Raw genomic sequence first — 25673 nt, 5'->3', positions numbered from 1 at the left:
TACCCAAATTTCAACATACTGGTTTACATGGGAAAAGCTGGCAGACGTGTGACCAAAAATAATAGGAAATAACATTTGTGGATAGGAAATGCACACCCTATGAATATATATACAGAAGACGCTGGAAAATCTCAGCAGGCCAGGCAACATCCATGGAGAGTGAAATAGAGTCAACGTTTCAGGTCGATGACCCTTCTTCAGAAGAAGGGTTCTGAAGAGTTTCGACCTGAAACGTTAACTCTGTTTCTCTCTCCACGGATGTTGCCCTGGCCTGCTGAGTATTTCCAGCGTCTTCTGTTGTTATTTCGGATTTCCAGCATCCGCAGTATTTTGCTATCGTGTGTGTATCACACATGTTGAGCGTCCCAAATCCGGAGTTCCGGAATCCGGGATGATTGGTGGCAGGGGTCTGGAATTCAGACACCTAGGGAGGCTTACCAAAAACCGGAAATAGCGCAACCTGGGCCCGGGCATTTCCAGACTCGGCACATCTTTCTGACGTCCGAAGTCCGGGAATATCGCAACCTGGGCTTGGGCGTTTCCAAACTTCGGACGTCAGAAACACGTTCCAAAGTCCGGAAAAAACGGCTCGGCCTTGGTCCTAAGGTTGCCAGATTCGGGATGCTCAATATATATACAGTATTATTTTATATATATAGATAGATAGATGTAAAGAGAGAGATCGATCGATGAAAGCAGCTGTAGCAGCATTGAAGAGGTGGAGAGCCTGAGCGGCAGGTGCACTGCACAGTGATTTTATTTCAGTGAATAAAATGATGGATCAGCTCCTCCCCCAATCCCTTGCTGACAATCACGAAGCACACGGTGACTGGGAACAGGGGCCTCGGCCACAGGCTGAATAACCCATCAAGCTCAGCCACCTAAATACTAGGAAGAAAAGTATCACTGAAAAAGTCAGTGAGCAACAGCTGGTGAAAGGACACGTCATATCTGTGACTGTACGGAGCCACTGACAACTTTAACTCTTGATTGCCCACTCCGGCTATCTTCATTTAGAAGTGTCTTATGTTCTTAATATTAAGAGAACCGAGGGATATGGGGATAGTGCAGGAAGGTGGAGATGAGGTAGAAGATCAGCCATGATTTTATTAAATGGCGGAGCAGGCTCGAGGGGCCGAATGGCCAACTCCTGCTCCTATTTCTTATGTTCTTATTAGGACTGAGGAAATACAATCCACTCAGTTTTATAAATTCTAGCTATTTAATAAGAAATTGTAAGAGTACAGACTTCAATCAGCAGTCATTGATTTAGACTTCATAGACATTTTAGTGAAGGAGATCATACATAAAAGTGCAATTGGAGCCATCTAGTCCAACCCATTTCCCAGCTTTCTGCCCCCTTTCAATATTTTTCAAGTGTTTATCCAATTTCCTCTTAAACATTGTGGTAGATTCAGCTTCACTAGCCCAGCGGTGGAATGTATTCCATATTCCAACACCACAGGGTGGGGAAGTTTCTTCTCATTGTCACCCTTTGCGTTTAGTCTACTTTTCACAAACTTCATGCAATAAAGACAAAATATAAAATCAATGATTTAATAAATTGCACAATGGTTCAGTGATGTTTCTAAAACAAAGTTTAAAAATAAACTTCCTTGTAAGTTCTGTAGAAGGTAGGATGAAAGGTTCATCACTTTGGCAACTCAGCATAAATACAGTTTATAACAATCATATTCATCAGTTTTTACATAAAATCTCGCTCCGAGTCAGTGATATTCCAAACTACTTTCGGTTGATATCAACTTCAATCAGTGGTCATAGATTGAGATTCCACAGAAATTTCTGTACAGGAAGTGGCTGTACATGGTAGTGCCCCTGGTGCCACTTACTCCAACTCATTCACCTGCTTTCTGACCCCAGCCCTTCTATATATTTATCCAAATCGATGCAGAGCACGATTTTTCAAACCCTGACAATATCCGCAACAGTGAATCCAGTTGCTGTCACTTCCGAATCATCGTGAAGCTATTCTACACATGGCGATGTAGCATAGTGCACATTTTCCCAAACACAGAATTCCTACTTCCCCTCCGAAGACACTGACTCATGCTGGGAATAAATTTCCCCAACTGACCATTCACGCACGAGTTTAACTCTTGATTGCCCACTCCGGCTATCTTCATTTAGAAGGGTCTTATGTTATTATTAAGGGAATCAAGGGATATGGGGATAGTGCAGCAAAGTGGAGATGAGGTAGAAGATCAGCCACGATCTTATTGAATGGCGGAGCAGGCTCAAGGGGCCAAATGGCCGACTCCTTTGGCCCGTGGTGTGATTGGAATTGCTAAAGAATGAAATGAATATATCTGTGGGGTGGAGAATTGACATTGTAATTTTGGTTAATTTGTTAAAGAGGATAGAATTTACAGCACAGAAACAGGCCATTCGGCCCACCAGGTCTATGCTCCACACGAGCCTCCTCCCATCCAACTTCATCTCGCCCTTTCAACGTATTGTTCCTTTCTCCCTCATCTAATTAACTGGCTTCCCATTAAAGGCATCGACTTCCCCTTTAAGACTGTGTGGTTGGAAGTTTTTTGTAAGCCAGCTGGCATCAGGGTGGGTGATTTACACGCTGAAGCACCAACTACACGAGTTTAAAGTGTGTCAGGGCAGCTATTCAACCATGGGGCGTATCACTGCCGTGCTGAGCCCATCCAGCCTGCACCAGATGTCCACTTGCATTTTCCAACAGCAGCCAACAGATAGATCAAAAACTTATTTTCCAATTGCCATGGCGAATTGCGACACCCTCACCACCATGGCAGGGACCCGCTAACTCCACTCCAAGAGTGGGACTTGGGTCTTTCACCTTAGTGCAACATTTACCCACCACGGCATGAAATGTGTCTAAATAATTTAAATAAATGGCACAACTCAATTCTTGAGCTTAGGTTTAAAGTTCAAAACATTTAAACTAAAGATAACGGTAGACCATGTGCACACGAGAGTCCAGCCTGTGTACTGCTACTTTTACATTGGCCTCAGAAGGAGGTTTGCACATCTCTGGAGTGAGAAACAGAGTTAACGTTTCAGGTCTGTTTCTCTCTCTCACAGCATTCCAGCATTTTCTGTTTTCATTTCAGCTTTTCCAGCATTTTGTTTTTATGTTAAAGTTGATGTTCTGGTTGCTGCCTGCTTGTCCAGACCAGGTGGTCAGACCAGCATCTCTCCAAGATCAATGAAAAATCAGCTAAAGGAGGAGGCTACATAACAATCACGGCTGCGTTTACTTGCAACACCAGATTTCTGATTGGTCCCCTTGGAGGACAAGACACACCCAACAGTGTGTCTGGAATGTGTAATATGATCCAGTCATGCCAGTCTACAGAATGTGGAAGTCTAGTTAGCTTTGTGAAGATCCTCTTATCTAGTATTCTGCAATTGTAATTATAGGTGTCCTTGGCTGGTAAAATAAAATAGTTTATTCTCTAATAATTCTTTGGAGTTTTATGGGGTTTTTTCCTTCTGCATTTCATTGCACTTCAAAGCCATTCATTCTTAGGTCATGGTAGAGAGAGGGCTGATCAATCCAAGTCTTCCCAGAATATGTTGGGCTTTTCAGGAGGTTCCTGAGGTTGATTGCCAGCCGATGAACGGATTTCAATCCTCTAGAAGCTCAGCTATTTCTGACCGAAGTTGGGAAAGTTCCTCTTCTGAGAGCAAGTATTTGCGGATTATCTCCAGGGCTTTCTCCTCCGTCAGGCTGCTGTAATCCTCGGGGTTTTTGATCGGCAAGTGCCCCGCCAGCTCACACAGAGCGACGTTAAACGCCGACTCCTCCTTGACGCCGAAGACGGATCTCCGCGGCCAGAGGATGAGCCGGACCCCGTCCCGGGAGCCCGGGTCCGCCGGCCAGCCGCCCAGCGGGCAACCCCGGGTCAGGAAGAGGTTGTGAGCCAGCGACCGGTCCAGGAGGAAGTCGGTGATCCGGTGGAGAGCGGCGGCGGTCTGCGGGAGGTCGGTGCCGTCCGTGTAGAGGACCAGCCCGCGGGTGGGGTGGCCAGACATGAGGTGGACTCGGTGCCGGGGCTCGGGCCGGATCCCAGGCGGGCCGGGGTCCCCCCTCGCTCCTCGGTCCGGGGCCAGAGGCTCGGTGGGGGCCCACTCCACCTCCAGCCGGTGCGGCAGGTAGTAGCCGTGGAGGTGCAGGTGATTGACCGAGGCGAAGGCCCCCAGGCTGTTGAAGCCCACCCGGAACCCGGGGTCCGAGCTCAGGAAGAGCAGCTCCAGGCCCCGCAGCAGCGAGGCCCGGGTCAGGACCTGCGGCAGGCCCCGGGCCGGCTCGGGGAGCAGCAGGACGTGGCCGAACTCCAGCGGGCTGACGTTAATGGCCAGCAAGGCCTCAGCCTCGGCCTCCTCGCCGGCCGGCCGCAGCGGGAAGAGGATCTCCCGGGCCTGGATCCACCTGAAGTTGAAGCGCTGCGGGTCGAAGGGCTGCCGGAGGCTGAGGATCTCCTGCGGCCGCCGGCGCTGGTCCGCCCGCTGGGGGTTGAGCTGGGCCAGCAGGCGGCCCGGGCCCGGCAACACCCGGCTCGGCGGCCCGGGCCCCGGCAGCGAGTAGCGGAAGCAGCCCCGCCGCCGCCGATCCTCCCAGGCCGAGCGGAGCGCCGCGTCCAGCCGAGAACCGGGCCCCGGGCCGCCGCCGTCGCTCCACCTCACCCCGCTCCGGTGGAAATCCGCCTCCGAGTAGGCGAAGGCCGCGGGCTCGGGCCTCTCCCCGCCGGAGGCCGGCTGACTGGGCGCCGCCATCTTGCCGTGACCTCCCGTTGCCATGGCTCCTGGGCTGACCCCGCCCGGCGCATGCGTGAAATTACATCAGCAACAGGAGGCCATTCAATGACGTCATGGCTGATCTCAGCCACCAAACCTTTGGCCCATATCCCGACTGGAGGGCATCATCAACCCGGCCAACCCAATTTTAATTTAATTTATTAAGCTTTTGTTTAAAGTTTTAATTAATTAATTTACAGACCATTTGTTTAAACACCCAATCCAAAAGTGTACGCTGAAAAAACAACAGAAAATGCTGGAAAAACTCAGCAGGCCAGGCAACATCCGTGGAGCGAGAAATAGAGTCAACGTTTCGGGTCAAACCCTTCGTCAGGACTCCTGACATAGAAACATAGAAGATAGGAGCAGGAGGCGGCCATTCGGCCCCTCAAGCCTGCTCCGCCATTTAATGAGATCATGGCTGATCATCCAAACTCAGTACCCTGTCCCTGCCTTCTCCCCATATCCCTTGATCCCTTTAGCCTTAAGAAATATATCTAACTCCTTCTTGAATATATTTAATGAATTGGCCTCAACTGCCTTCTGTGGTAGAGAATTCCACAGGTTCACCACTCTCTGGGTGAAGAAATTCCTCCTCATTTCTGTCCTAAATGGCTTACCCCTTATCCTTAGACTGTGACCCCTGGTTCTGGACTCCCTGACCATCGGGAACATCCTTCCTGCATCTAGTCTGTCTAGTCCTGTTAGAATTTTATAAGTTTCAATGACATCATGGTTGATCTGCCAGCAAACCTTTGGCCCATATCCCGACTGGAGTGCATCATCAACCTGGCCAACCAAATTTTAATTTAATTTATTAAGTTTTTATTAATTTACAGACCATTTGTTTAAACACCCAATCCAAAAGTGTACACTGAAAAGTTGGCCCATATCCCTTAATAGCTTTGGCTAACAAAAAACTATCAATCTCCGATTTAAAATTAACAATTGACCCACCATCAATTGCTGTTTGTGGAAGAGTTCCAAACTTCTACCACCCTTTAGCGGCCGCGCCTTCAGCTGCCTGGGCCCTAAGCTCTGTAATTCCCTCCCTAAACCTCTCCACCGCTCTCCTCCTTTGACCAAGCTTTTGGTCATCTGCCCTAATTTCTCCTTATGTGGCTCGGTGTTAATTTTTTTGTTTTATAACGCTCCTATGAAGCACCTTGGGACATTTTCCTACGTTAAAGGCGCTATATAAATACAAGTTGTTGTTTGTGTGTAGACGTGTTTCCTAATTTCACTCCTGAAAGGTCTGGCTCTAATTTTTAGACTATGCCCCCCTAGTATTAGAATCCCCAACCAGTGGATATAGTTTCTCTCAATCTATCCTATCTGTTCCCCTTAATATGCTGAAAACTTTGATCAAATCACCCCATAACCTTCTAAATTCCAGGGAATACAACTCTAGTTTGTGAAATAAAAACAGAAAATGCTGGAAATACTCAGCAGGTCAGGCAGCATCTGTGGAGAGAACCCTGACGAAGGGTCTTCGACCTGAAACGTTAACTCTGTTTCTCTCTCCATGGATGCTGCCTGGCCTGCTGAGTATTTCCAGCATTTTCTGTTTTTATTTCAGATTTCCAGCATCCGCAGTATTTTGCTTTTGTTCCAGTTTGTGTAATTGCTCCTCATAACTTAACCCTTGAAGTCCAGGTATCATTCTGGTAAACCTACGCTGCACTCCCTCCAAGGCCAATATATCCTTCCTAAGGTGTGGTGCCCAGAACTGCTCACAGTGCTCCAGGTGTGGTCTAATCAGGGCTTTGTATAGCTGCAGCATAACTTCTACCGCCTTGTATTCTAGTCCTCTAGATAATAAAGGCCAGCATTTCATTATCCTTTTTGAATATTTTCTGTACCTGTTTATGATTCAAGCACAGACAAGCAGTTTGGTTCATTTACACAGATTCATGGCACAAGAATTAATTTATGAACCAAACACCTGCAACAACACTTATTTTACAGCGAATTGGCAATAATGAGCCAATCAGCGATAAAGATTGCACCAGCCAATCGAATCGCAGTGCTATCAGCCAATCAGAGCGTCGGTGATTTTATTTGCACCAATGGGCGTCGACCCGCTGCTTTAACAGCCAATAATCGCCGTCCGAGTGTCACTATGCAACCAATCGGCATCATGCGGCGCAGACCGCCAATGAAAAAGCCGGGCCCGTGGGCCAATCAGAAGCAGCGTCCGGTTGCCATGGCGACGCGGCCGGCCGGCAGCGCCTGATGTGCGGCCTGGCGGGCGCCAGGTGAGTGAGTGAAGTGGAGGCGGGCGGATTAAAATTAAAAGCGAGTTCATGAAATAAATGAATTCTGCGCGCCGCCCGCCAGTTTGCACCAGGAGACGGTCGGCTCGGCGCCCCCGCCGCTTCCTACCCGTTGTCGGCGCGCTTCACCCCCCGCATAGCAACGCGCCGCGGCCCTTAGCAACGGGCTGGTTTCCAAACCTGGGTCAACTTTTGCACAAAGTGAACAAGCTGCAGACTTTGATCCAAGATAAACCTTTCGTTAACTTTGGCGGGCACCAGGTTAAAGCAGTTCACCTAAGGTTTAATATTTGTAAATTCGAGTTTATTTTTTGTAAATTCGAGTTTAATTTTTGTAAATTCGGGATGGCAAATGCATTGCACTGGGTTTTAAATATCCCATTATTATACTTAATATGGGAGGTGGTGCATTTTGGTTGGAGGAATAAGGAGGTCACCTACTCCCTTGGAAAATACTCCTTGTGTTTCTGCCTTGCTCTCCTGAAGGCGCTGGCTGAATTACCTTGCCACCATTACTGCCCCAATGGGCTATTCTTCATGTGTGATGCCACTGAGTGTGGGCAGGCTATTCACCTGTGTGGGGGGAGGGCATCACGACCTTCCCAGATCCTGTCCTCACCCGACATCAGGATGTTTGACCAAGCTTTTGGTCACCTGTCATAATATCTCCTTCTTAGGCTCGGTGTCACATTTTTGTCTGATAACACTCGCATCAAGCGCCTTGGGACGTTTTACTATGGTAAAGTTGTTGGATGATTTTCCTATGGTATGATTTTACTGAGGCTTATAAGTGTGCATAACTTTCCTCCATTTATTAATTTCTGGGTCCTTCCCCCAATTAGACAGACAGGCATGTGTCCTGCTCAAAGGCTTATGTCAACAGCCCTCTGTAAACGGTCTCTAGAAGGTTGTGTGAGAGAGGCCTGGAAAATTCATGCTTGATTTTCCCTTCTCGGTCTGTCTGCTCCTCATCTTTACCTAATGGGTATGCAGCGATTGGAATGTCACTGTCCTGGGGGTCATGAGCATGAAGGTGCATCTTGTAGATCACCAATGCATTGCGCTAGCAGAACCTCCGGCTAAGGGTAATGTAATAGCACAAGTGCTGAGCTGCAGCCAATGGCAATCCCGATGTTAGTGGGACTTAATGTTTGAAAGATATAACATTCTTAGAGGGCTTGACAGGGTAGATGTTGAGAGGTGTTTCCCCCTGGCTGGAGAGTCTAGAACTAGGGGACATAGTCTCAGGATAAGGGGTTGGCCATTTAGGACTGAGATGAGGAGAAATTTCTTCACTCAGAGGGTTGTGAATCTTTGGAATTCTCTACATCAGAGGGCTGTGAATGCTCAGCTATTGAGTATATTCAAGACAGAGATCGATAGATTTTTGGACTCCTGGGGAATCAAGGGATATGGGGATCGGGCGGGAAAGTGGAGTTGATGTAGAAGATCAGCCACGATCTTATTGAATGGCGGAGCAGGCTCGAGGGGCCATATGGCCTACTCCTGCTCTGAATTCTTATGTAAACAGGGCCCGTGGTGCCACCAATACCAATACTAAGTAAAAATACACAAATGCTAGAAATCTGAAATCTGAAAATGCTGATAGCATACAGGTCAATCAGCCTCTGTGGAGAGAGCAACAAAAGTTACTGTGTTGAAAGAAAACAGTTTTTAGTAGAGTTAGAGGGAGTAGAAGCAAATAAATCACAGGAATTATTGATGGGATGATATGCATCCTGCTCAAAAGATAAAAAAGATTGACCGAGATCAATGCAAAGAAGCATGGAATAAAATTAAAAGACATCAGAGCAACAAAGAACGTGTTAATAGCTCAGGCGTTGAGAGGTTTCTGAAGGGAGGGATGAGAAGATGGGAGCCACCAAAAACACAGACAGCCTGCAAAACATGGTGCTGGAAACAAAAACGAGTTGGCCAGAAACCGGGGCACTAACTGTCCCACCAGCACTCAAAGTGTCTCCATCCCAAGTGTTAACCTGCCTCTCCTCCCCCGAACACTGACTGACCTAATCCACCTCACTGGCACCCTCGGCTGTAAAGAAATGCCTATGTTCTGAAGTCAGTGTTCAGGCCAGAGCGCTCCGTAGTGCGTAGGAGAGAGTTAAGGTGCTGTGCCGCCTGTATGGGGGGTCTATGCCGATGCCCGCAGCGGTAACAGCATCCACAACAGCATCCATGTGCGCGATATTTTATCAAGTTGTTCTGGCTGTGCGCAAACATCACAACGTAAGTTGCATTTAAAAAACACTACAGGTGTTGGAAATCGAATTAAAATGCTCCAAACCTCTGTCAAACATCTGCAAAAGGAAAAGACAGATTAACATTTCAGGAGCAAGGGGAGAGGCCCTTCATCAGAAGTGCAAAAGGTAGGTGAACCCATTTATGGGATCGATAAGAGCGCAAGTTAAGTGGGATCCAGAGCTGGTACTGCTCCATAGAAGCGGCTCTACATTTTAAGTGTGCTTTAAGCTGTTACCATAATAAAAGTATAAAAGTCTTAGTTAGCTGGTGTCGAAGATTTACAAGGATGATACTAGAACTGCAAGTCAGGAAAGGATGAACAGGCCGGGTCTCTTTTCTTTTGAAAAGAGAAGGCTGAGGGGTGACCTAACAGAGGTCTTTAAAATTATGAAAGGTTTTGATAGAGTGGATACAGAGAAAATGTTTCCACTTGTGGGGAAGAGCATAACTAGAGGCCATCAATATAAGATAGTCACCAAGAAATCCAATCGGGAATTCAGGAGATACTTCTTTACCCAGAGAGTGATGAGAATGTGGAACTCGCTACCACAGGGAGTGGTTGAGGTGAATATATAGATACATTTAAGGGGAGGCTAGATAAGCACATGAGGGAGAAGGGAGTAGAGGGTTATGCTGATAGAGTTAGATGAGGAAAGACGGGAGGAGGCTTGAGTGGAGCATAAACGCCGGCATGGACTGGGTGGGCCGAATGGCCTGTTTCTGTGCCGTATATTCTATGCAATTTTATGTAACCGTGAAAAGCTTATTGAACAGTCCATGGCATTCATTGCTGTAATGTTATTTTTCCCATGTGGTACAGTACCCTATGGTAACTTGACCAAGTGGTGACTCTTCATGTGTGAGCCTCGACAGTGAACGTTGGCAATTACATAGTGGACTATAGAAGACACTGCCCATCACCCAAACTGGATCACTGGATATCAATTCGGAATAGGAACTCTGGCTGCTTTGATTTTTTTTCTACCCTCCCAAACCCAGCGATGCTGAGTCTGTTGTATCCATGTGTTAATGGAGACACGGAAGGCAGGAGTTGGTTTACAGGTGTTTACTGAACAAAGTCTGGAGGTGAACTAAAAGATACAAGACACTATACAGGCTTATATAGCCCGAGTGGCCACTACCGGCATTACAGTACACAGGGGCTCTTAAAGGTACATACACCACAATTCCTCCCCTTTTAGACAACCAGTACATAACATTTTAAGTAATCATTAATTAACATGTTTACAAGAACAATAATCTACACATTTGCTGCAGTTAATCAATTATAAGTCAGTCTCTCTGGAGGCTTCCTGACTCGGTCCGGATAACACCTCGGTGGTGTAGTAGTTTTCGGTGGTGTAGTAGGTTCTTTTGGCAAGGTCAATTCGGCTTGAATGCCAGTGTCAGGTTCATCTGGTTCCAGTATCACCAGATCGGAGGTAGATATTATGGGTATCTCTGCTTCATCATTAGGCGTATAGAGTTGTGGTGTAGGTTGTCCCTTTTCAGATAACTCTATGATCTGGTCAGCATGGCGCCTTATTATGCTTTCTCCAATGTCCACGGTATACATCAGCGGTCCTAGTCGTGTGCAAATAGTTCCAGGCTGCCATTTCTCGGTACGGTAGTCCCGGGCCAAAACTTGTTGACCTATCTGGAAGGTTCTAGTTGGCCTTTCATTCATGCCTTGAAATTGCCGGTTCTCTACGTCCCTTCTGATGTTTGGCTTGATCAAATCCAGCCGGCATCTTAGTCTTCTATTGAAAAACATCATGGAGGGAGTTTGGTTTGTAACCACATGTGTTGCATTCCTGTATGCAAACAAGAAGTTATCTACCTTATGTTGTAGATTTATGTCTTCATTACCCATGGCCTTTATGGCCTTCTTGAAGGTCTGGACAAACCTTTCAGTTAATCCATTGGTGGCGGGATGGTATGGGGCTGACGTGTAGTGCTTAACCCCATTGTTTTTAAGAACTTCCTGAATTCTTCGGACACAAATTGCGGTCCATTATCAGAACAGATCTGTTCAGGCAGCCCATTCCTGGCAAATATGGTCCTTAATACTGTGATGGTTTTTTCCGTGGTGGTGGAGGACATCTTTATTACCTCCGGCCACTTGGAGTGTGCATCAACCGCGATTAAGAACATTGAGTCCATAAATGGACCAGCAAAGTCGGTGTGTACCCTTTGCCATGGAGATGAGGGCCACTCCCATGGATGTAGAGGGGCTTGTGGTGGGGCGTTTTGGACCTTCTGGCATCCTAGACAGCTTTTGGTCATTTCTTCGATGTCTCCATCGATACCTGGCCACCACACAAATGCTCTGGCTAGGTTCTTCATTTTCACTCCACCCAGATGCCCCTCGTGAAGCTCCTTTAGCACTTTATCCTGGAGTTTGGGTGGAATCACCACTCTGGATCCACACATCAAGGTTCCTTGGCACACTGACAGCTGTTCTCTTCTTTGCGAGAATGCTGGCAACAGTGGTTCGCCATGTGCTGGCCATCCCTTCACCGTTAAATCGTAGACTCGTGAGAGAGTTGGGTCATTTCTCATTTCCTTTTCAATGGTAGAATTTGTTACTGGTAGACATTCCACTATGGTTGAGTGGAACATCTCCACTGGGTCCACTGTAGGTGCCTCTTCTACCGTTGGCAACGGTAGGCGCGATAAACAGTCAGCATTCCCATGCTGTTTTGATCCTTTGTATTCTATGTCATATTGGTGTGCTCCTAGGAAAATGGACCACCTCTGTAGCCTTTGCGCTGTCATAATGGGAACGCCCTTTTTAGGGTTGAATATGGAGACGAGGGGTTGATGGTCAGTCAACAAGGTAAATTTTTGTCCGCGTAGGTAATGGTTGAATTTCTTCACCCCCCCCAGACCAGGCTGAGTGCTTCCCTGTCGATCTGGGCATAGTTACGCTTAGCTGAGTTCAATGAGCGCGACGCAAAAGCTATCGGCCGCTCCGAGCCATCAGGGAATCTATGCGATAATACCGCTCCTACGCCGTAAGGGGATGCATCGCACGCCAGTCTGATTGGCAGTGATGGGTTGTAATGAGCCAACACTTCCTTGGACGTGATCAAGCCTTTGCATTTATGGAAGGCACGTTTACAGTCTTCGCTCCATTTCCAAATTACTCCCGTTTGTAGCAGTGCGTTAAGAGGGTGCAGAACAGTTGACAAGTTCGGTAAAAATTTATGATAGTAATTTATCAATCCCAGGAATGACCTTAATTGTGAGACATTTTCAGGTGCTGGGGCTTTTATGACCGCTTCAATTTTTTTCAGGTGACTTATGCAACCCTTCTTCGTTAATTATATGGCCACAATATGATATTTGTTTCTGGAAAAATTCGCACTTGGGGCGATTTGCTCGTAGGCCCCGTTCTCTCAGCCTAGTGAGCACCTGCTCCAAATTGGCAAGGTGCTCGTTGTCGTTTTCTCCTGTTACAAGGATGTCATCTAGGTAGCATTGAGTCCCCGGAATCCCTTGCAGGACTTGCTCCATAGCTCTTTGCCAGATAGCTGGAGCTGATGCTACTCCGAAAACCAGTCGATTGTACTGGTACAGGCCTTTGTGTGTGTTTATCGTGAGATACTTTTTAGAGGCCTCCTCAACCTCCATCTGTAGATATGCCTGTGCCAAGTCAATTTTGGTGAAACGTTTCCCTCCGGATAGTGAGGCGAAAATATCTTCTATCCTCGGAAGAGGATACTGTACCATGTGAAGGACCAGGTTTACAGTCACCTTGAAGTCCCCACAGATGCGAATTTTTCTCTGTTCTTCAGATTTATCATTATTCAACGTTTTCTTCATGACCGGGATGATGGGTGTTGCCCACTCGCTCCAATCTATCTTGGATAACACGCCTGCCTTTTCCAAATTCTCCAGCTCTGCCTCGACTGCTGGACGAATTGCGTATGGCACCAGCCTTGCCTTAAAAAATTTGGGAATTGCCACATCTTCCACTTTTATTGAGGCGGTGACGCCTTTCAAGGTTCCTAGTTCCTGTTGAAACACTTCTTTGGCATTGGCCAAGATGTCTTTTAATCGTTCAGGTATGACGTCATCATCATTTTTTTTCTTACTGGTCACCGTCAGTGCCTGAGTGGAGTGCCAGTTTAAATGTATCTTCCTGATCCATTCACGTCCCAACAGCGGTGGACCACCATCTTGCAGAACGTATAAATACAACTTCTGTATTTCCTTGCCGTTGTATACAACAGGCACCCTTATTTTCCCTCTGGGGTATACTTTCTGCCCCGTATATGTCTTCAAGATAATGGATGTGTCTTTCAAAGGTATATGCGGAAATAGCCGCTCGTAATCCCGTCGACTTATGACGGTCAGAGCTGATCCTGTATCTAGCTCCATTTTAACTGGGGACCCCGCTATCGTGAGGGTAACCCAAATGGTCTGGTAATCTTCTTTGGCAATTACATTATGTAATTTGAGACAGCTTAGTCTCTTGTTTCCGGAGTCGCTATCGCTCTTCTGGTCTTCAGAGCTACTGTCCGTCATCATTTGTACCTTTCTGTACTTTTCCTTATTGATTTTTTTTCTGTCAGTGGATTTTTTGTTTCCAGATCGGCATACACGTGCAATGTGTCCCATCTTTCCGCATTGCCTGCATGCTTTGTCCTTGAACCAGCAGTCCCTCTGGTCATGGGTGGATCTGCCGCAGCGATGACATCTCTCGAAACCCCGTGTCATTTCATGGGTGCCGAAGTCCTGTGGCTTTTGCTGTATCTCTGCAGCTCCTCTTGCTGTTGCTTCGTATGATACAACCACACTGAAAGCCTTGTCCAGTGTCAAATCTTTCTCAGAAAGTAGCCTTTTTTGTGTTCCTTCACTTAGGAGACCGCAAACGAATTTGTCTCGTAGAGAATCTGCCAGTCCTGCCCCAAATTGGCAGTGCTTTGACAGCTTTCTTAATTCGGTGAGGTAATCAGCGTTACTTTCATTCTTGTGCTGATTCCTCCTGAAGAATTTGAATCGTTCCGCTATCAGCAGCGGTGTTGGGTTTAAGTGCTCCTGTAGGGTATCAACAATCTCCTTAAAATTCTTGTCCATCGGTTTGGCTGGAGTGATTAAGTTTCGTAACAGCCCGTATGCCCTTGCGCCCATCAGATTTAGAAGTACCGATGCCTTTTTATCATCCTCTACTTCATTCGCTGTGCAATATACCTCCACTCTTTCCACATATGTGGTCCAATCTCCTATATCACTATCGAAAGCAGTAATATTGCCAGTCTTAGGCATCCTGAAAATCAAAAATGGCGCCTCCCGCGCTTTCCCGCCGCTGCCGCTGCTGACAACGCTGTTCTCCGCGGTTTTTATTTACACAGATATTTTTAATAGTTGGAGACTCGTTCCCGCCGGACTTTCTGGGACTTTTCCCTCCCTCTGCTTGGTCCGAACGCCGACCTGCTTTGCAGCGCCGGCCGTCTCCCGAGTGCTCTACCCTCCGTCTCTGTTTGCCTCCGCCTTCCGACTCGCTGCTTGGCCCCGCTGCAGAGCCACCCGATCGAGCCCCAGCCCACCGCCCAGGAAGGATTAGTGCAGTACCTGCCACCAGCCCGGCTAGCTGGTGAAACCACAGTTTTTTTTTTTCTTCGACCTTCGTCTGAGGAATCGATCTCCTTGAGGTGCTGCCGAATTGCAGGTAAGTCCGTTTCCAATTCATCGCCACTGTTGTATCCATGTGTTAATGGAGACACGGAAGGCAGGAGTTGGTTTACAGGTGTTTACTGAACAAAGTCTGGAGGTGAACTAAAAGATACAAGACACTATACAGGCTTATATAGCCCGAGTGGCCACTACCGGCATTACAGTACACAGGGGCTCTTAAAGGTACATACACCACAGAGTCCAAGTGTCACAACCCAACCATTGCTCTGCCTGAGACCAGCTATCTCAGCTAAGACCAAGGATTAATCCGGGGATCATCCCAATCCGAGTGGCTCAGTACCACACCAACAAGTGGATTTACCCGTGGAGGCATTGGGGACATTTATCAAAATACTAACCATGAGAATTTGTTTATCGCAACATACACCATGCTGTTGCAGTCACTTTGCAGCAAGCTTTCTAATAGCCTGTGACAATACATTACCACACTTTGGGCATTGAGCTGTTTTCTAAAGCAATTGCTGTGATACTGTAGTAAACAAGCTGTATCCCCCACTGAGTGCCAGCGTGACAGAGCACTCTGTCTGCCTTGGGCTATTCAAGGGTACAATTCTTAAAGTCAAAAAGAATTTGGCTGCCTATTGAAAAGTGGCAACATATAGATGCTACCTGAGGACAAGGTGGAGCTCCATTGGAATTCCCTGCACCCAACCCCTGCCTCCCTTCACCATTGTCAGTACCAGTTGACATTCACTGTCTTCTCGTGTGGAGTGCCACAAGGATCAGGTAGCAGATAGCTGCTGTATCTCAGCTGCATTAGAGCCAGGATCGCAGAGCTGAAAGGTCGAACCCTCTGTGCCACCCACCTAGATTATGTGTGTTGTTGTTGGTCAGTCTAAGAACTGAGGATGTTTTTGCAAGTCCCTTTCACCAAGTCTCTACATCTCCTCACAGAATGAATGCTTCTGGGGGCAGGAGTGATTCCGAGGGAGAGTCGGCTGAAGAGGAGGCCGAGAATGAGGAAGAGAGTCTGATCGAGGAGTCGGAGGACGAGACTGAGTCAGTTCAGAAAAGAGCTAGTGTGCTAAGAAGGAACGTACCAACGAGAGAGCTGGTGAGGCACATCAAACAGCCTAAACGGTTGGGAGAAGAAGAGGGACTTCACAAACAAGGGCTGATAATATCCAACCAGAATACTGAAGGAAATGACAATGCCATTAAGGAAGAGATGCTCAAGAAGAAAAAAAAGAGGAAACGCAGGTATAATCAGGACTGACCTTTTACTGACCTCTTCACGGGTCTTTCACAATTTTAACATCACTGTCACAATGTTTTCTACTAACCTACATTTCACCGGTTACTGCCTCACACTGACCGGTGTATCTCACGGCTCCTCCCTCGCTGACCGGTGTATCTCACGGCTCCTCCCTCACTGACCGGTGTATTTCACGGCTCCTCCCTCGCTGACCGGTGTATTTCACGGCTCCTCCCTCACTGACCGGTGTATCTCACGGCTCCTCCCTCGCTGACCGGTGTATCTCACGGCTCCTCCCTCGCTGACCGGTGTATCTCACGGCTCCTCCCTCGCTGACCGGTGTATCTCACGGCTCCTCCCTCACTGACCGGTGTATCTCATTGCTCCTCCCTCACTGACCGGTGTATCTCACGGCTCCTCCCTCACTGACTGGTGTATCTCACGGCTCCTCCCTCACTGACCGGTGTATCTCACGGCTCCTCCCTCACTGACCGATGTATCTCACGGCTCCTCCCTCACTGACCGGTGTATCTCACGGCTCCTCCCTCACTGACCGATGTATCTCACTGCTCCTCCATCACTGACCGGTGTATCTCACGGCTCCTCCCTCACTGACCGATGTATCTCACGACTCCTCCCTTACTTTAATCAATATTAACATATATCCTATGAATACAGCTCCCATATCTGGGGAGGATCTTCTAAAACCTTTCTTACATTCATAGGCAAGATGTAGTTGGCCCTTCCTGCGGCTCCAGCCTCCCATTTCACTCTGTCGCAACGTTCATTGTTATTCTCTATTTTCTCATTGCTTCTCTGAACTTTCCTCCCTGTGTCCTTCTACTGCCAACGACCCCATTCAACACAGTCTCCCTCCCCATAATCCTCATGGTGTTGAAATTGAGAGTCTGCGCACTTTGACGGGACCTCAAAACTGCGGATCGTCTTAACCTCCCTCAGCCTTCCTATCCTCCTACATCTTTGGTGTTGGAAATCACAATGGGGCTGAATTTCCTCGGCCGTTTTGGCGGACTCCCACCAGAGCTCCTGCAGGAGCGGCCGAGAGAAAGGCCGTGACCCAGATGTGTCGAGTCCCCAAATAAACTGGGATATTCTCTAACGTGGTGGAGCCTCTGCCCGGCCCCTAGCAGGCCCCTTGCGGGCTGGGACCAGAGATGGGGATGCCCTACACTGGGAGGTTCTCACTTGCTAGTCCAATATGGAGGCTGGTGCACCGTGAGATGAGGCATATGCCCTTCCGGAAGGGTGCAAGAGGGCCCCAGAGTTGTGTGGCGGGGAGTGGGTGAGGCCGGGGAAATTTTTTATCGACTCCTTCGGTAAGTAGACTGAAGGGGCCAGTAACTGGCGTGGACCCAGGTACACCCACCCCCTGTAGGAAGGCAGTTGGGACTGGCAGACGCTTGAGATGCTCCTGTAGTGGCTCAGAAGCCTGGAGGAAGCCCCCATGCAAATCAGGTGCCTTCTCACTGACCCCACATACTCTGGCAGGGTTGGCGCCGGAGGTCACTGGCAGGGTCCAGTAGTCAGGCCCAATATCTGTTCCTTCTTGTCAGCATCTAAAAAAGAGGAATTATTAAATCTTTTAGGTCGAGACCTGGCAGATCTGTTGCATATTTCCACGGTTCTTTTGTTTTTATTTTATGTTTCCAGATTTTTTTTTACCTCAGAATGATTTATCGTGACTGCTCTACACTGAATACTATCTTAACTATTGTGCCATCAAATGGCAATGCTGCGCCCAGGCCAGTCATTTCCCACAGAGAAATTATAACATCTGCCTATTTTATTGAGATCTCAGCCTCTTCTTTCTTGCAGGTGTATTGGAATAAATCTGCTCAACTGCAAGTATGAAAGTGGTGAGTATTAATGAAATTAGGGTTAATGGCATCAGGAAACAGGGGGGACTCGCATAGATCTATGCAACACATAGGGGTTTTTTGCCCCTCCAAATTTCTCCACTCCTCTCCTGAAGACGCTGACTCATTTTGGGGTGGAATTCCGTGGGGGTCAGCCGCTCTCTTGTGTCTTGCTCAGGTAGCCGTGTGTGAGCCTAGACCGTGAGTGTTGGCCAGGCTGTTCAATTTGGGCCTATCTGTGATGCCTGATCTAACCATTGTGTCCCTGGAGTCTGTACACATGGACTTTCCATCAAGCTGCCCCATGGATACTGGTTGGACAATCAGAAATATAACTAGTGTCTCCTGATTGCTGCCCGGGCTGAGATCAGGTAACTCAACACAGACTATCAAATCAAACCTAGGACCTTCCTGGTATCTGTGGCCGAGTTCCACACCGGGCAGTGCATTTACCCACTGCTCTATTCTTGTATACATAGGACTTGGAGATCAAAATATATTTCAGTAGTCTACTCTCTAAAAAGTCTCTTTTGATGGGTATTCTGTTTTAATAGTTTGTTCCACACTCACGGAATGTGATAATGACTGTTCCATTTACATTGCACTTAAATGTTTAATTACTGAATTCATTAGTAAAAGTTTTGCAAATTAATTGTTTTCTTTCTCTTTATCCCATCAAGTTCTCTTCTTTATCTGTCCCACTCTTACTCTTCTGAACTGTTCATTCATCCTCTGTCTCTCGTAGACCTTGCTTTCTTTTTCTATTTCTCTCTGTCTTTCCAACTCTCTGTTTCTTTTCTCCTCTTTCTCATTCTTTTCTATCTCTCTACCTCTGTCTCTTCCTTTCTCCTCAGCCTCTGTTTGTCGAACTCTGTATCACTCTCTTTGTATCTCTCGGTATCGCTCTCTCTATCTATCTCTCTCTCTATCTCTGTGTATCTCCCCTTCTTAGGCAGTCCCTCGGAACCGAGGATGACTTGCTTCCACATTAAAAATGAGTTCTCAGGTGACTGAAGAGTCCAATGCGGGACCTACAGTCTCTGTCACAGGTGGGGCAGATGGTGGTTGAAGGGGTGGGTGGGTGGGGTGCTTGGGTTGACGTGCGCTCCATCCGCTGTTTGCGCTTGGCTTCCGCTTGCTCCCGGCGAAGAGACTCAAGGTGTTCAGCGCCTTCCCGGATGCTTCTCCTCCACTTTGTACGGTCTTGAGTCAGGGATTCCCAGGTATCGGTGGGGATGTTGCACTTTTTCAAGGAGGCTTTGAGGGTGTCCTTGAAGCGTTTCCTCTGCCCACCTGGGGCTCTCTTGCCGTGCTGGAGCTTCGAGTAGTGCGCTTGTTTTGGGAGTCTCGTATCTATCTCTCTGCCATCTGACAATGGTTTATGTCTCCACCCTCTGTTCTTGTGTTCCAGTCCGCCGTGCAGCTCGTCGATGTGGTCTGAAGGAGGTTGGGGAGGATGAAGAGTGGATATTGTACTGGACTGACGCCTCAGTTTCTCATGAAAGAGTCATGGAGATGAAACGTTTTCAGGTCAGAATCACGGCACTGAGGAGGAAAAGAAATAAACATTATAAAGTGATTGGTTTCAGATTAATGAGATGTGGACACCACAGTACTGGACTGGCAATTTGTCTTAAAACCTTTTTGTTTCTGAAGAACAGTAAGTTATAAACCATTCTTGAGCTCCACTTACTGTTATGATGCCATTTTAATTTTGTTACCTAAACTAGACGTTTGCAGAAAAACCAGGATATATTAATTTTAATTACAAGAAAAAGTTTCTTATCTGATAGGTGAACCTTCTCTCATGTCTAGTCTCCAGCCTCTCTGTCTCCATTGCAATCATGTCTCCACCCAATTGCTTTCTCTCATCAATGCTACTCTGGTCATTACATCCCTGAACATTCGTCTCGTGCTCCTCCACAGATACACCGTTCTAAACATTCTGTTTCCTCCCTGTTGAAACAGAAGATCACCAACACATCTCCTACTCTAATTCATTCATTCCCCCAAACTGTTGAACTCAGTCTTCCCTCTGTCCTACTGCCTGAGGCTTTTGAAACTCCAGCTCAGTGTCACGTCATCAACGTTCCCGCTAAGCTGCGCGGCCGTGCAGCGGTCTGGAGGTCCCGCGCAGGCCGCTCACCGGCTTCTACAAGTGTAAAAAGGAAGAGAGTAGCAAAAAGTAAACATTGGTCTCTTGGAGGCTGAGACAGGAGAAATTATTATGGGGAATAAGGAATGGCAGAAACGTTAAACAAATGTTTTGTATCTGTCTTTATATTAGAAGACACAAAAAGCATACCAAAAATGGTTGGGAACCAAGGGTCTAATGAGGGTGAGGAGCTTAACGTAATTAATATAAGGAGAGATAAAGTACTAGAGAGACTAATGGGACTAAAAGCCGACAAATCCCCTGGACTTGACGGCCTACATCCTAGGGTTCTAAAAGAGGTGGCTGCAGAGATAGTGGGTGCATTGGTTTTGATCTTCCAAAATTCCCTAGATTCTACAACGGTCCCAGTGATTGGAAGGTAGCAAATGTAACACCGTTATTCAAGAAAGGAGGGAGAGTGAAAATAGGGAACTACAGGCCAGTTAGCCTGACATCAGTCGTCAGGAAAATGCTGGAATCCATTGTTAAGGAAGTGGTGTCAGGGCACTTAGAAAATCATAAAACCATGTTGACTCTGCCTAATCATGTTATGAAAGGGAAATCATGTTTTACAAATTTATTCGAGTTTTTTGAGGATGTAACTAGCAGGGTAGATAAAGGGGAACCAGTGGATGTAGTATATTTGGATTTCCAAAAGGCATTCGATAAGGTGCCACATAAAAGGTTATTACACAAGATAAGGGCTCATGGGGTTGGGGGTAATATAGTAGTATGGATAGAGGATTGGTTAACAGACAGAAAACAGAGAGTAGGGATAAACGGATCTTTTTCAGGTTGGCAGGCTGTGACTAGTGGGGTGCCGCAAGGATCAGTGCTGGGGCCTCAGCTATTTACAATCTATATTAATGACCTAGATGAATTACATTGGATTACATTGGATATACGGCACAGAAACAGGCCATTCGGCCCAACCAGTCCATGCCGGCGTTTATGCTCCACTCGAGCCTCCTCCCGTCTTTTCTCATCTAACTCTATCAGCATCACCCTCTATTCCCTTCTCCCTCAGATGCTTGTCTAGCCTCCCCTTAAATGCATCCATACTATTCCCTTCAACCACTCCCTGTGGCAATGAGTTCCACATTCTCACCAATCTTTAGGTAAAGAAGTTTCTTCTGAATTCCCTATTGGATTTCTTGGTGACTATCTTATATTGATGGCCTCTAGTTATGCTCTTCCCCACAAGTGGAAACATTCTCTCTCTATACATTCATCAAAATTTTTCATAATTTTAAAGACCTCTATTAGGTCACCCCTCAGCCATTTTTCAAGAGAAAAGAGACCCAGCCTGTTAATCCTTTCCTGATAGGTGTACCCTCGCATTTCCGGTATCATCCTTGTAAATCTTCTCTGCACCCTCTCCAGTGCCTCTATATCCTTTTTATAACATGGTGACCAGAACTGTAAGCAGTACTCCAAGTGTGGTCTAACCAAGGTTCGATACAGGTTTAGCATAGCCTCCGCACTTTTCAATTCTATCCCTCTAGAAATAAACCCTAGTGCTTGGTTTGCTTTTTTATGGCCTTGCTAACCTGTGTCGCAACTTTTAGTGATTTGTGTATTTGTACTCCGAGATGCCTTTGTTCCTCTACCCCACCTAGACTCGCACCCTCCAAGTGATAAGTGACCTGCCTATTCTTCCTACCAAAATGTAATACCTCATGTTTATCTGTGTTGAACTTCATTTGCTAATTTATATGCCCATTCTGCAAGTTTATTAACTTGTTGCAGTCCTCCTCAGTATTGACTATCCCCCCCAATTTGGTGTCATCTGCAAATTAAATTGTGTTTTTGATTCCCAAGTCTAAATCGTTAATATAAATTGTGAACAGCAGTGGTCCCAGCACTGATCCTTGTTGAACACCACTACCCACCTTCTGCCACTGTGAATAGCTACCCTTTACCCCTGCTCTCTGCTTTCTGTCCTGAAGTCAGCCTGAAGGGACCAAGTGTAATGTATCCAAGTTTGCTGATGATCCAAAGCTGGGTGGGACAGTAAGCTGCGAGAACACAGAGGGCGCGATCTTGCCAGCCCTGGGGAGGCGGGACTGCCGGGAAAATGGCAGAATCTAGGGGCGGGTGCCCAACCCGTCCCCAGTCTGCCTCCATGCCATCTTGCCAGGAGTTGGGTAGCTGTCCCACGCCGGGTCCCGTCTCCTTGGAGGCGGGAAGGGATTACAGCAACTTAACTGCCTGTTAACAGGTAGTTAACAAGCAGAAAATAGGCTCCAAACCCCGCCAGGGTCAGCGAGGCGAGTACTGGGTCTGCGGGGGTTGGTGGGGGAGGGGTGCAAAAGTGTGCTGTGAAGGTAAGTGATGGGTGCAAGTGTGGAGAGGTGAGTATCTGAGGTAAGTGAAGAGTGTTAGAAAAAGTGTACTTAGCTTTGTTTCTTTCTGCTTCAGTCAGTGGGTATGCGGAGAGTCTCGCACCTCCGCGGTAGAGATGACAGATGGCCGCTGCATTCTCAGATGCAATAACCATCTCATTTCTGCAAAAGAAAGAGGTTTGATGAGGTCTTGAATTCAAGACCTCATCAAACTACAGCGAATGTCAGTGTTTGACAGCTTCACACAACTGTCTAATGATGATAATTCATCTGACAGATGAAACGTCATACGTTGATGTTCTCTGCAGCCGGCTTTCCTTTAATTGGCCTGCTAAGCCTGCTGCGCGGGCTTAACAAGGTCAATCAAGGGACAATGGCGTGGGTTGGCCAGAAGTTGATGGAGGCGGGACTGAAACCTGACAAGTGGGAGTCCCGCCTCCAGAAGCTCCCCATTGGCAAAATCACCCCCAGAGTCTGCAAAGGGATACACATCGACTAAGTGAGTGGGCAGTAAGGTGGCAGATGGAGTGTAATGTGGGGAAATGTGAGGTTATTCACTTTGGTAGGAAGAATAGAAAAACAGAATATTTTTTAAATGGTGAGAAACCTTTAAATGTTGGTGTTCAGAGGGGTTTGGGTGTCCTCGTGCAAGGAACACAGAAAGCTAGCATGCAGGTACAGCAAGCAATAAGGAAGGCAAATGGCATGTTGGCCTTTATTGCAAGGGGGTTGGAGTATAAGAGTGAGGAAGTCTTGCTCCAATTGTGCAGGGCCTTGGTGAGACCACACCTGGAGTACTGGGCACAGTTTTGGTCTCCTCATCTAAGGAAGGATATACTTGCCTTGGAGGCGGTGCAATGAAGGTTCACTAGATTGATTCCTGGGAGGAAAGGGCTGTCCTATGATGAGAGATTGAGTAGATTGGGCCTATACTCCCTGGAGTTTAGAAGAATGAGAGGTGATCTCATTGAAACATACAAGATTCTGAGGAGGATTGACAGGGTAGATGCTGAGAGGTTGTTTCCCCTGGCTGGAGTGTCTAGAACTAGGGGGCATAGTCTCAGGATAAGGGGTAGGCCATTTAAGACCGAGATGAGGAGGAATTTCTTCACTCAGAGGATTGTGAATCTTTGGAATTCTCTGCCCCACAGGGCTGTGGATGCTGAGTCATTGAGTATATTCAAGGCTGAGATCGATAGATTTTTTGATATCAAGGGATATGGGGATCGGGCAGGAAAGTGGAGTTGAGGTCGAAGATCAGCCATGATCTTATTGAATGGCGGAGCAGGCTCGAGGGGCCGTATGGCCGACTCCTGCTCCTAATTCTTATGTTCTTATATTGATGAAACCGCGCATGAGCGAATATTTGAATGGGCTACGCAGCCAGTTAAAGGGACCGCGCACCGAAAATAAAAATTAGAGGCAACATTGCACCTCATCACTATTTTTTGGTTTAGCTTGTCTGCTCTCCAGATCTTCCTGGTCTGTATTTCCCTTTGCTGTCGGAGTTATCTGGTGCCTGCGATTGTTGATCTTTGTATTTCTTTTCATTCCTGCAGAAAATCAATCATTTTCCAGGAATGAGCGAGATCTGCAGGAAGGACCTACTGGCCAGGAATTTGAACAGGATGCTGAAACTCTTCCCAAAGGAATATAACATCTTCCCGCGTACATGGTGTTTACCTGCCGAGTGAGTAATCTTAGAATTGGTGATGAAATGTTTGTGCAGTCTTGCTGGTGGTTGGGTGGAGATAAGGATCTGTGGTTGAGTAAAAACAATCTTGTATTTATACAGCACCTCACCACAATTCTCAGGATACCTCAAAGCACTTCATAGACAATAAGCCATTGGAAGCGCAGTCACATTTATTATATGGGTGAGTGCACAGCAAGGTCCCACAAACAGTAATGAGGTGAATAACCAGTTAAACTGCGGTTTATTTCATGGAGCGATGTTGGCCAGCTGATTGAGAGAAGTTCCTGCTCGCTCGTAGTGTTGCTGTTTTTTGGGACATTGCATTATGTTGTAAGAGCAACGGGTTGGGGAAGTAGATGGTTTCTCGTGATTAGTTTGGGGGCAATTGGTAGCCAGTTGGAAAGGTAGGTTCGATTGAATTGGGGCTTGGGTCTCCTGGTTATCGGACTTGCTAAAATTAGTCTTTAGTCATGCTCTTTTGGAAACTTGAAGGTGAAAGCTATATTTTTTGATGTTATTTAGATGTTTATCATGTTCTGTTTGTATACTGTACAGTTTTGGGGATTTTCAGGCATACTGCAGGATGAAGAAGACCAAGACATATATCTGTAAACCAGACTGTGGGTGTCAGGGCCGGGGGATTTTCATTACCAGGAACCTAAAGGAGATTAAACAAGGAGACCGCCTGATCTGCCAGCAGTACATCTCCAAGGTATTACATCGTGTTTACAGCACAGAAACAGGCCAACAGCAAGCAACCATTTTCCTCCCACTTTTCTCCCCATCTCGCCTTGAAGGTGCCAGCAGCACCCCAGTACCTTAACCCAGCAGCCATTCTTTAAATGTGAGCCTGGGTAGAGAAGGTTGGTGGGCATCGCACCCAAACCCAATCCTGTTCTGACCTCAAGACCACACCCATGCTTTGCAGGAGGACTGAGGCCAACTCTAGTATGTCTACGGCCACCCCAACTGCGACCCGCTAACTCGGCACAGACCAGGGAGCTGGTTCCTGCTCTGTATGGGCCAGTAACACACTGGGCAATTCATTGAGCCGGGTCAGTAACACACTGGGCAGTTCAATGAGCCGGGTCAGTAACACACTGGGCAGTTCATTGAGCCGGGTCAGTAACACACTGGGCAGTTCATTGAGCCGGGTCAGTAACACACTGGGCAGTTCATTGAGCCGGGTCAGTAACACACTGGGCAATTCATTGAGCCGGGTCAGTAACACACTGGGCAGTTCATTGAGCCGGGTCAGTAACACACTGGGCAATTCATTGAGCCGGGTCAGTAACACACTGGGCAGTTCATTGAGCCGGGTCAGTAACACACTGGGCAATTCAATGAGCCGGGTCAGTAACACACTGGGC

General features: G+C 47.2%; 2 protein-coding genes across 6 annotated transcripts in view; one reads left to right on the top strand and one right to left on the bottom strand.

Moving 5' to 3' along the window:
* Positions 1 to 1214: 1214 nt before the first annotated feature.
* gdpgp1 (GDP-D-glucose phosphorylase 1) lies at positions 1215 to 4988 on the bottom strand. The gene has a single exon (XM_085972396.1). It carries the CDS (start codon positions 4795 to 4797, stop codon positions 3625 to 3627), a length of 1173 nt encoding a protein of 390 aa, XP_085828522.1. The 5' UTR covers positions 4798 to 4988; the 3' UTR covers positions 1215 to 3624.
* A 1930-nt stretch (positions 4989 to 6918) lies between these two features.
* The window catches only part of LOC147097422 (tubulin polyglutamylase ttll6-like), a 68519-nt gene continuing 49764 nt past the window's right edge, over positions 6919 to 25673 (top strand). For 2 of the 5 annotated variants that reach the window (XM_085972394.1, XM_085972393.1), the window contains exons 1-6: positions 6929 to 7052; positions 15930 to 16235; positions 18067 to 18107; positions 19519 to 19637; positions 24167 to 24297; positions 24859 to 25015. In XM_085972394.1, the coding sequence (XP_085828520.1) occupies positions 7030 to 7052; positions 15930 to 16235; positions 18067 to 18107; positions 19519 to 19637; positions 24167 to 24297; positions 24859 to 25015 (777 nt within the window). In that variant the 5' untranslated portion in view covers positions 6929 to 7029. Of the gene's footprint in view, positions 7053 to 15929; positions 16236 to 18066; positions 18108 to 19518; positions 19638 to 24166; positions 24298 to 24858; positions 25016 to 25673 lie in introns of all 5 variants that reach the window. The other 3 variants (XM_085972395.1, XM_085972392.1, XM_085972391.1) reach the window with 3 other exon arrangements.

The sequence above is a fragment of the Somniosus microcephalus genome, chromosome 32 (genome assembly GCF_052327205.1).
Source record: "Somniosus microcephalus isolate GS21.2 chromosome 32, FLI_Smic_1.0, whole genome shotgun sequence".
NCBI classification, from domain to species: domain Eukaryota; kingdom Metazoa; phylum Chordata; class Chondrichthyes; order Squaliformes; family Somniosidae; genus Somniosus; species Somniosus microcephalus.
The sequence above is the reverse complement of the archived record's forward strand: the minus strand, read 5'-3'. Positions and strand labels throughout refer to the sequence as shown.

Excerpts from the sequence above, each read along its gene's own strand:
- gdpgp1 (XM_085972396.1), bottom strand. The coding sequence starts at position 4,797 with ATGGCAACGGGAGGTCACGGCAAGATGGCGGCGCCCAGTCAGCCGGCC.